The sequence below is a fragment of the Ailuropoda melanoleuca genome, chromosome 11, assembly GCF_002007445.2.
Source record: "Ailuropoda melanoleuca isolate Jingjing chromosome 11, ASM200744v2, whole genome shotgun sequence".
NCBI classification, from domain to species: Eukaryota; Metazoa; Chordata; class Mammalia; order Carnivora; family Ursidae; genus Ailuropoda; species Ailuropoda melanoleuca.
The window spans coordinates 93,182,555-93,194,684 of NC_048228.1; the positions used below are offsets into that span (position 1 = coordinate 93,182,555).

The 12,130-nt window shown below is 39.8% G+C and overlaps 1 protein-coding gene across 1 annotated transcript in view; it reads right to left on the minus strand.

Annotated features, from left to right (window-relative positions):
• Window positions 1–8,482, minus strand: part of LOC100472495 (cytosolic beta-glucosidase) — a 116,591-nt gene extending 108,109 nt beyond the window's left edge. The window contains exon 1 of the mRNA XM_034672284.1: window positions 8,393–8,482. Within this exon, the coding sequence (XP_034528175.1) occupies window positions 8,393–8,450 (58 nt within the window). The 5' untranslated portion in view covers window positions 8,451–8,482. The remainder of the gene's footprint in view (window positions 1–8,392) is intronic.
• Between the last annotated feature and the right edge of the window lie 3,648 nt (window positions 8,483–12,130).

A 12,130-nucleotide genomic window follows, 5' to 3' on the forward strand; every position in this document is an offset into this window, starting at 1 on the left:
CAGGTTAAATATATTGACTCACATTTCTCTATCCATGTAACAACCATGAACAACTACAGAAAGACAGATAAGAGAGAAAAAGAACAGGATGAGGGGGGCGCCTAGGTGGCACAGCGGTTAAGCGTCTGCCTTCGCTCAGGGCGTGATCCTGGCGTTATGGGATTGAGCCCCACATCAGGCTCCTCTGCTATGAGCCTCCTTCTTCCTCTCCCACCGTTATGGGATCGAGCCCCACATCAGGCTCCTCTGCTATGAGCCTGCTTCTTCCTCTCCCACTCCCCCTGCTTGTGTTCCCTCTCTTGCTGGCTGTCTCTATCTCTGTCGAATAAATAAATAAAATCTTTAAAAAAAATGAAAAAGAACGGGATGAGGAGAAAAGATGCAGACATGTTATAGCTTATTAAGATAGTTGTAGGTGTCATAAAAAAAGCCAAAACCACTTATAGAACATTCCTATTAGGGTGAAAAATATAAAAGGGTATGTGCGCATGAAAGTGTGTGGATATATTCAAAAAGACTAGAAGTATATACTCAAAATTTGAAAATCGCTCTCTGAATGACTCTTCTATTTCTCGCTTATTTATATGTTTTAAGTGTCTACAATTATCTTGTATTACTTTCATAATAAAAAAAAATTTCTAAGCATATGGAATAGGCATCTATGTTTAGAGCCCTACATACAAAAGAATACACAGGTAGGCAGATACTTATCCATAAATAACCCACATATGCCAATAGTGATAGCAGTGGGTACCTTTCAGCGCTGCCCATAAAGCCAACGGAGATACTGGAAATTTTGGTACATGGAGAGTCTGTGTGTTGAGAATAAAAGGAGGTATGAAATGATGAAAAGTATGAATGGCTTAGAGCAGCTGACCTCAGAAGCAGATGCTTGGATGTGGGGTCCGTGTAGGTCATTGTATTCCTCCTCCACCATGCCTTTCTCACATTGTCTGACTATTTCATTCTCTCCCATTACATTGTCTGAAGTTCCATCAATTCCATGTTATCTCATCTTCTTTCTAAAAAGCATAACGCTAGACAATGTCCGGAGGTGAAAGTGTTAGAGATGATGAGGAAAATGATAATGGTAAGGAGAAGAAGAGGAAAATTCACTTGCAACTTGGAACAATGTTTCATGGTTTATGAGGTACTTCCATATATTAACTCATGTTAACAGACTTCAAGTTCAAGGTGGGGGGTAGAGTGTACATATTTAATTTCTCTCCCTTATAACCCCATTGAAATGATAGTAAATAAAAAGAAAATCCACAATTGAGCTGAAAACAAAAGAAAAAAAGTGCCCCAATACAATAACACATTTACTAAAGTATTTCCAGATAATAGAAAGAAAATAAAATTGTCTAAACAGTCTGAGAAACTAAAGCAAAGAATTACAACACAAACTTACAATGAAGATTGGTGCTAAGGATTAAGAGGAGATCCCCTGGGGAATCTCTGGTTTAACCAAAGCAGAGAGCTGAGCGGGCCTCAGAGAGATCATCAAGATAATTAATTAAAGTATTATCTATCATACTGTTGGCTTGATTGTTTCCTCTCCCCCATAAACAGAGCAGTTGGTACTCCTTTAGCCCATGTTGGAATCCTAAGAAATGCTTAATAAAAGTGAGAGACGTGCTAGGAAGGATCCTTACTAACGGTACTGAAATGGTGAAGAGAAGTTGAACAAACTCAAGCTAAACATGAACTTGAAGAGGAGTAGGGACAAGAGACAAAAAAGTAAAAAGCGAACATTTAGACAAAGACAAACACTGTATGATCTCACTTATGTGGAATCTTAAACAAAACTCATAGAAAATGAGATCAGATTTGTGGTTACTAGAGGCAGGAGGAATAGGGGGTTAGAGGAAGGTGCTCAATAGGCACGAACTTCCAGTTATGAAATAAGTAAGTACTGGGGACACAATGAGTGACATGACGACTATGGCTAACTGTGCTGTATGGTGCATTGGCAAGTTGCTAAGACAGCAGATCCTGAAGTTTCTCATCATAAGGAAAAGACCTTTTTTTAGGGTGTGGTGGGTATCTATATGAGATGATGATGCTAACTGGCCTTACTGTAGTGATCATTTCCCAATATGTGTAAGTCAAATCATTATGCTGTACACCTTAAACTTATACTGCATGTCGATGACATTTCAATAAAACTGAAAAAAAATAGACTTAATAAAAATACAAAATCCTTTAAAAAAGCAAAAAAAAATATTCTTCTTTAAAATCCTTGAAATCTGACAGTTATTGAGCTCTAAATCTTGGCTCTTTCCCCTCATATATAGTCCTTTATGAAAAGATTGACTGTCAATAGGTCCCATTCACTTATACAGAACCCTGCTTCTTATAAAGTCAGCACTGTTCCAATTAAATAGAGCTATTTAACTTTAAAAAATATCCTAACTCAGACACTGTTTTTTTCTGTTTGTACACATTTATTTAAATTTAATTAGCCAACATATAGTAGTACATCATTAGTTTCAGATGTAGAGTTCAGTAATTCATCAGTTGCATATAACACCCAGTGCTCATCACATCATGTACCCTCCTTAATGCCCATCACCCAGTTACCCCACCCCCCACTCACCTCCCCTCCAGCAACCCTCAGTTTGTTTCTCATAGTTAAGAGTCTCTCATGGCTTGTCTCCCTCTCTGATGACTTCCCATTCAGTTTTCCCTCCCTTCCCCTATGATCCTGTGTGTGTTTCTTATATTCCACATGTAAGTGAAACCATATGATAATTGTCAACATACTCTTTCATTCATAAACATGAACAGACTCTCAATGATCACCAGACTTTGGACAAAAACAAATAGCATGGGGGCGCCTGGGTGGCACAGCGGTTAAGCGTCTGCCTTCAGCTCAGGGCGTGATCCCGGCGTTATGGGATCGAGCCCCACATCAGGCTCTTCCGTTGTGAGCCTGCTTCTTTCCTCTCCCACTTCCCCTGCTTGTGTTCCCTCTCTCACTGGCTGTCTCTATCTCTGTTGAATAAATAAATAAAATCTTTAAAAAAAAAAAAAAACAAATAGCATGAAAGATAAGGTCCCGAATAAGCAAATAATCCCAAAATCTCAAGGTGATACAAAAAAAAAAGAAAGAAACAAAGAGCAAGAAAGAACTTAATTTTTTAAACTACCATTCTTAAAAAGATCTGAGGTGTGACTACATCCAGAAAACAAAACACAGGGGCGTCTGGGTGGCACAGTGGTTAAGCGTCTGCCTTCGACTCAGGGCGTGATCCCGGCGTTACGGGTTTGAGCCCCACATCAGGCTCCTCCACTATGAGCCTGCTTCTTCCTCTCCCACTTCCCCCTGCTTGTGTTCCCTCTCTCACTGGCTGTCTCTATCTCTGTCGAATAAATAAATAAAATCTTTAAAAAAACAACAACAAAAAACCCCCCACAGCTTCCTGAAAATGAAACAAAGAATAGATTTGAAAACCTAAAAATATGATCGCCACAATTAAATATTCAATATTGGAGTTGAAAAATAGAATGAATGAAGCTAAAGTCCAAATTAGTAATCTGGAAAAAAAAAGTTGAGGAATCACTTCAGATCCAAAGAAGCATAAAATATAAGAAAAATTCATCCCGTATTCGCTCAGTGAAATTTCAATAAAAAGAGATAAACATTAGAAATTCTACAGGTGAAGGGTGCCTGGGTGGCTCAGTCAGTTAAGTGTCCAACTCTTGGTTTTGGTTCAGGTCATGATTCTCAAGGGTCATGAGATCAAGCCCTGCATTGGGCTCAGTGCTCATAGGGGAGTCTGCTTAAAGATTCTCTCCCCCTGTCCCTTCCCCAACTTGTGTATGCGTGCATGCATGCACTCTCTCTCTCCCTCTCAAATAAATAAATAAATCTTTTAAAAAAAAAAGAAAGAAATTCTATAGGTGAGAAATCTGAGACTTAGAGAAGTTAAGTGATTTAATTCTCCAGTAGTTCACAAATAGAGTCGGATATATTCCAGATGTCTCCTACTCATAAGCCCAAGGCTGAAATTCAATCAGTACATGTAAATGTGGCCCCAACACTTGCCTATAGCTGGAACCCAATCTGATTGGTTCATCGGGTGCCAGCCTGGTCAATGTCAGTTGTTTACAGCTCTACTCTTCATGGTCTTAAAATGGTCCCATACTGGTTGTTTATGGCTGGCATCCACTCTCACTAGTCAATGCAAGTGCCAATCTAGTCTATACCCATTGTTTACAGTTGGTATCTGCTTGGGTGTTGAATGAGTTGATGAATATGTGAATATCATTCTTGCTTACAACCATACTCTTTCAATGATGCCTATATAATTTCATGGTACAACCAAAAAAGGGGGATGTATTAAATAGGTGATGGGGATTAAGGAGTGCACTTGTTATGATGAGCCCTGGGTGTTGTATGGAAGTGTTGAATCACTATATTGTACACCTGAAACTAATATTACACTGTATGTTAGCTAACTGGAATTTAAACAAAAAGTTAAAGGGAGGGCAATCATTAAGATTTTTGTGGACCACAAATTTGAACCTGGGGGAAAGAAAGAAAGGTGATTTCTGTTACGTCAACCTTTGAGCTACGAAAAATTTCACGAATACACGCTTCCCTCTCTTCTTCCTTTCACCTTACACACTAAGAAACGAGCAACCATGCTTTTAAGTCTATTTTCTCTCCTTCTTTTCTAGGTGGTCCAGACAAAGGGTAAATATATCAAGTGAGCCCTGTTCTAGAAGACTCCCACAGGCAGTCATCCCCAACTGGGGTGTTTAATCTAAGGGGGTTAGCAGAAAACAGGAACTAAGATACACAGGCCAAATCGGTTGCGTGGAGAAAGCAAATAGAAAGTGACCTAAAGAAATATAGGGCGTGTGCTGACATCTAAAGCAGGTAGATGAAATGTGCCTCTAGCTCAGGTGTGTGTAGATTAGATGAGTTTTTAAAAGGGACTAGAGATGAAATAGCCTGAATAGAAATCACCAAAAATGGGATCTAAAACCAACTAATTCAGCTGTCCTGTTTACTCTCCCTTGTTTACTCTCCCATTTTTAAAATGCAAAAGTAACTCCAAATCTCTTAACTATAGGATTCCATCTTTGACATCCAAAGGCAAACAGAAGGCCAAAGTTTGAGACCAGCCCCAATTTCTGCCAACACAAAGTCAAAGTTAAATCAAAATCCAAACATTATATTGGTATCCAGTGCAGCATCAAAGGTTGATAATGGCATTCATAAAACTGAGGCCTTTGCCGCCCCAGAACCACAAACTCAGATCCCACCAGGAAGTGTTAATGGAGTAGTTTAGACTTTGCTTAGGATTTGTGGGATTTTGCAGAGCATGTTCACCCCTTAAGAGCCTTCCCTGAAATCACTGGGAGTTATAAGCTCATAAGAGCTGTAGAACTGGGTCCCAAATGTCATTTTCATAGCTCCTCTGTGGCCAAGTGAGGAAGTAAACAAAATGGTACTGAGCTACCTGCTGTTTTCGGTTTCATATCCCCTCCAGCCAAAAATGGAAGCAGAGGCGGCTTCACAAAGGGTTAAAACTCATGAGAATTATTTTTGTATTTTAAAATACTGGATAAGACTCACTTCTGTACAAGCGATGATTATCTGCACTTTTTCTTCCCTGCCTCTTCATCTAACAAAATACGTTTTACAGGTTTTACAACGTTCTTTACAACTCACCTAAAACACATAATTTCCCTCCTGCTTATATTACTTGTTTATTATTTATTTATTAGATTTATATTGTGCTTTCCTCCAAAAAGCTCAAAGCACCACACAGCCAACTCTTATATAATAAACATTTCATTAAACTCTTCTTAAAACTATAAACAGGGAAGTAGCCGGAGTGGAGGCAGAAGGGATAGGAACAAAGACAGGAAGAAGGAAGAACCATGGGGTCTGGTGAAATAGGCAACCAAGTAATCAATATGTTAGCAGGCCCAGGGATCAGAAAGTCCTGTCCTGCCCCTTTCCATCAGCCCCACCTGCAGAGACCCTGTAGTTCTTTCTCCAAGTAACAGAGCCAAAATGTCTCCATTTCTGTGTGGGGGTGAAGCATAGGTATGCAGGAAGGAGGGGAGGTTGGAGATTATGTTAGTTGTCTATCAGGGCTCTCAAGAAGTTATGTGAAAGCAAAGGTACCTACACAGACAACTGTGTTTTGAAACCAGTATAAAAATATACATGGTAATGCTTTATAACAAACTGTCAAAATGTTAGTTTGTTTTTTGTTTTTTTTTCAAATACAATCCAGGTTTAGTCCTCAGTTCTGCTGAGTGTGTGTGACTTCCAATGGTTATGTAGACTTTCAGAACCAGGACAAACTAAAAGTTCAAAGATTCTCAAAATCAAAAAGTGACTGAGGGTGACCTCAGCTTTTAAATCCCAGGTCACACGGATTTGACAAAGTGATAGGACAAAGCCATTGACATCCTGCGTATGTGATCTGCACAAGAGTGGAAAGGTAGCTAAATGGTAACTCTCCCAGCAGCTGCTGGTAGAACCAGTCCAGAAGGAGCGAAGAGGGAATATATTCTAACATGCAGAACAAAGAAGAAATGACCAGTCACTAAGTGCAGCAGACTAACTCTCCTGTCGGTAACACAATAGAAGAGAATACAGCCAGGAGAAAGAACAACCATAATAGTATTACTGTTGCTGTTACCATGTGCCAGGCACTCTCCTTCTCTGGTTACACATGCTAAATAAACTCTGCCATCCCCAGAACAAACCTACAAAGCGGGAAAAATTATTTTCCTAATTTTACAAGTAAGGAAACTGAGGCTTAAGTTATTTGCCCAAGGTCACTTAGTAAGTGTGTGACATAGGATTCAAACTCAGCACAAAAGGATTAGTAAGAGCTCTTAGGTGGGAAAAAAGCGAACATAAAAAAATTCTGTGAGTTGACAAACAGAGAAGGCATGTTGGATCAAGTCTTCCCACTTCTAAGCTGCCGATAGAGAGTTAACAGCAGTTTAGAGGCCACAAATAAAAATCTTACAATAAGGCTGCAGCAAGCCCAGTGCAGAGGAGCATGAAATAAACTGACAGAAGAAGTACGGCAACCCGGAGACCCCATGAAGACAGGAGCTCAGAATGGACCAGTGAGGTTATCCCTGGGTCCTGGGGGAACAGGACCTGGAAACTGGTACCTGAAATCCACAATATTACCTTACATAACTGATTGTAGATTTATCCTAAATTAAGTGCTGAGTTCTATAGAGTATTGCAGATTTCTGCTACGTTAACTGCTGAGTTCTAGAGTTATCCTCAGAAATCCTTTTGTGACCCTCCCAATATAAAGACCATGCATTGAGCACTTGCTAAGCACCAAGCATTTGACGCACACCATCTTATTTAAGCCTCACAGCAACTATAAAGTTGATAACCACAATTATCCCCATTTTGCAGATAAGGAGGCACAGAGAGGTTGAGTAACTAGCCCAAAGTCACACAGAACTAGTAAAAAGGTGAGAAGGATCCCCAAGTCTAGGGAGTCAAGTGGCTTATTTTGGCCCCGAGAATAGTGAGAAAATAAACCTCCCAGTTTATGACGATTTGCTACAGCGGCTCTAGGAAACTACTGCAAGAAACTCTCTTAGCTTTGTTTAAGCCAGGGTTTCGCACATTTGTTTGACCAAATAAATATTGTTCCCATGATAGGCACTAACAACACTTAATTCCTTAAGTGGAAAATATATGTGTTTTGGGAAAGCTAGCCTAATCTTCCTATTTTACAGATGAAGAAGCTGAGACGCGGGGAGGATGATGGAATCACGTGCACATGCTCATGCATAGTAGGACGGGGACCACACTCAGACCTCCAACTCCATTCAGGGCACTCTCTCCCATCTCGCAGTTGTGCCCTGTAATTCTCAGGGGCCGGGTGATGGGGCGACACATGAGATCAGGCTCTGCTTTTGGCCACCAGAAATAGAACAGGACACCTCCCCCAAGGGATGAACATCCTCCAACCAAGTGTCCTGGATTCTTTGAAGAAATGTAAATATTTTTCCCAGCCAATAGGGTAATTACCTTTTTTGTTGGGGGAACTGGGGTAAATGTGTTCAAGAACCCAATGACAAAACAGCTAGTCCAGTGTAAACTGATGTCTCAGATGAACTTGAACTGACTGAAATTACAGGTGCAACTTGGTGGTCAACCCCTCACTACCACCACCCTTGGATAAGGAAAGGGACAAGGGAAGGTGAGCCTCTTCTGTGTGAGAAGTGACAATTTCACTGGTACACTTAGGGGCTCATTTATCCCTTTCCTTCTTTTCCTTTTGCCTCCTCACCCTCACCCTCACCCTCATCCCTACGCATACAGAACCCAAAGAAGTCATTTCCATCCCAGACCTAGCAAAGGGGAAGGAGCTCCTCCTACCTTCTACTTGATAAGCTGCAGTAGATGCCCCCCATCCAAATCCAGCCGGGAAAGCCATGCTTTCAGAAGATGGCCAGCTAGAACACTCAGCCAAACTGGAGCTGTGTGCCCTTTAATCGGTGGAGTCCAAAAATTTGTGCAAACAGTCAGTGGACTCACCCTAACCAAAGTCTGGAATACAAATGTGTATGCAAACAAGAAGGGAGCCAGATTAAATGATCACACTTGACTGGCCATGGCCTTGATATGAATCCAAGACACTTTGTAAAGGCAAGCATTTCCACTTTCTTTTCTAGTCACTCCCTGATTCTTAACAGAGCTAGACCAGCCTGGATGTTTAAATAGGGCACCCATTCATCTAATCTTATCCATTTTAATAAAATACATGGACGTTGTTTTTAAAAGTCACATAATCCTACTAAAATTTTCCCTTAACTAGTGCCTGCCAATTCCTAATCCCCACTCCTTAGAGGTAACCATTTGCAACTGTTTCTTCTGGAATTTTCTCCCATGTTATTTAAATAACCTGAGATTACTGCTTCTTAATTTGTTTTCAATTTTAGATAATAACTATTGAATTCTGGTTACAGAGATAGAAGATCCAACTCACTCTCTCTGTCTCCCTCCCTCTTGGTCTCTCTCCTCCTCTCCCAGCAGAATGAGATTCCCTTTTTTGTTTAAATAAATACTTGATATTTACATTACTGTGACCATATATGGTTCAATGCTGAGCCGTATAATAATAGACCATGCTTACATGCAATCTTTTATTTTCTCTGGGTAATCAACTGTCTGGTTTTTATATTGGATTTTCTGTATACCTATCATTACTTCATCCCCAAATACTCTGATAGAACTGTAACTCCCCGACATTCAAACACCTCTGACCCCCGCTCACTCTGCACTCTTTGTTTCTCAGAGGAGCCCAGAGTCCCATAATCTGCACCCTCCATCCCTCTCCTTTGTGCTTTCTTCCTCTTTGTCTCTCCCTTTTAGAGAAACCAATCCTTGATTAGCTTTCTGATAGAGGGGGCACAAGATGTAACTTTTTGGAAACTGTAGTTCTGGAATTGTCTTTATTCTAATGTCACACCTGATATGCAGTTTGACTACTATGGGATTCTACGACGGAAGTAATTTTCACTCAGAATTTTGAAGGCACTTGTTCATGGCCTTCTGGCTTCTGGTGTGGCTATCAAGAAGTTTGACGACAATCCAAGTCTTAATCTTTTATAGAAAACCTGTTTTGTGCCCCATCCCACTGTCCCTGATTCCCAAACGTCTATTTCTGAAATTTCACAGCCATGTGCCTTGATGTGGGACTTTTCCTCTATCATGCCAGGCACTCAGCATATGCACCCTAGTAATGCGGAATGTTGGCAATAGGGGAAAGCGGGTGAGAGTACACGGGAATGCTCTGTACTATCTTTGCATCTAAAATTGATCTGGAAACTCATATAACATTGTATTTAACTAAGATTAAAATAAAAACATAAAAAAATTTAAAGGCAAAATTAAAGCTCATTTTTTAAAATTCTCATGGAGAGAGGAGTTAAGCAAAATCACAGCACAGAAAGTTACCTATTCAGTCCCCCCAAAACAGCATTTAAATCATCCTACACTATGTCATGACAGGAACACAAGATTAGAACGGGGTATAACTAGATGGGGAATCCTACTCTGTCCAGTTATGCTAACCCTAAGAAGAAAGAAGAGATTAAATATAGAAAGAAATAAGAGACATTTAAATTTTTTAAAGGTACATGATTGTACCTTTTGTACACATAAAAAATACAGGGCATACTATTCAAATGAGTCCCTATAGTCATTCAGTTCTGAAGCAATCATCATAAATGGAAAGAAAAAAATAAATATTAAAATATTTTCATTATGAAACACTAGATGGCAGTATTGCAATTATTTTAGGTTTACAAGTTGCTGTATGAAGGGTTATTAACATTTAGTTATCCCAACAATGACCACCTACCCCTGCAACCCCTAGTTAATTGCTACTGCTCTTCTAAGGATTTTTCTCCAGAAAGAACAATCTACCTTCTCAGCACTCCACAGCCTCTGAGGTTACTTGACCATAAATGGCAGAATTTAATTTTTCTCACCTCTGATCTAATTCTCTACTATGGCATTCTGAAGCAATTCGGTATCAGGAACTCTTCACACTCTTAAAAATAATTGAGGCCCCTAAAGAACTTTTTAAAATGTGGATTATATTTATCAATATTTACTGTTTTGGAAATTAAAACTGAGACTTAAAAAAAAATACTGATGACTTCATTTAACATAGCAATAAAAAGCAGGGAACATAAATAAAATATTTTATGAAAAATAATCACATAGTCCAAAACAAAAAATATTTAGTGGGGAGAGTGTTTTACATTTCTGCAAGTTCCTTTATGCCTGGTTTAAAAGAAAACAGCTGGATGTTCATATCTGCTTCTTATTCTTTATGTTGCCTCTGTAAAACTCCACTATACATTCCTAGAGACAAGAATAAAAAAGGAAAATTGTGTCTTTGTATTTATGAAAATAGTTTTGACCTTCTGTACCTCCAAAAGAGTCTCAAGGACCCCAGGGGTCTGTAGCTTTCCTGGTACTCTCTTCCTTCCTCTCTTCTAGTACCTTGCTTTGCTACCTACAATCCCTCTGTATTCTGTCCTTACAGAGAGCTCATTCTACTAACATTCCCTACACTGAAGTCCTAATGGATATAAGACATATAAATATGCAGCCACAATCTTGAGCAAGAAAGAATTATTTGCTTATCTTCTTTATGCAAAAAGAATTCTGATTTTATAGACTTATCTAGCAAAACTGGCTGATAATTTGTCATAATGTGGGTCCCCTCCACTCCATTTTAGGGCCATCCAAGAAAATTTAGATCATATGAAGATCAAATTTTAGAGATGCTTAGTATCTCCATTCTCCCATCTCTCAGCTTTGGCCTCTCTTGCTTAGTGCCAAGATGTCCACTACCCAAGCCTGCCACGGGTCCTTCAAGACCACCTACTCTCTGCTCTTGAGGCACAGAAACCCCTCTCTATGGATGTAAATCTGAGACCTTGGGTTCAATTACCTCCTCAAAACCACAGAGTACTTCCTTTGAGATCCTGCCACCTTCTCAGGGAACGGCCTCAGAATAGTACTCCAAACCCTGCTATTCATGAGAGCCACCAACCTCTGTCCAACTTCCAAATGGAGGGAAACGAATTACTTGCATTACGGTTCCTCGAATAATAGCTACCATAATGTATGCTCTCACTAGAAGTCCTAGGAGTGCCACGAGACTATATCCAGTGACCTCTGGGGTAAAAACACATCTTGCCGAAACTGTTCTCTTTGTTAATTGCAAAACAATCTGTTCTTTGATAAGAATTCAGCTTGTTAATTATGACCCTTTCGATTTAAAATGCTGAAATTCAAAAACCCTGGCTTTCAAAATGTTTCTGTGTACCTGTGTCAGGAGAAAAGTAACATTCTAAATAAGCATGTTTCTGTCTGCAACAAAGACTCCTATGCATTAGCCAAATCCTTTTCCATCTGGGCACACAATCAGACCACATCTCTCAGCTCCCTTACAGTTAGATGAGGCCATAAGACTGTGTCTTGACCAGTGGTATGTGGGCAGGAATAATGTGCACCACTTCCAGGCCAGGTTGCTGAGATCTGCCCACACAATCATCTCTGTTTCATCCGTATGCTATTATTCTACACAGGATCCAC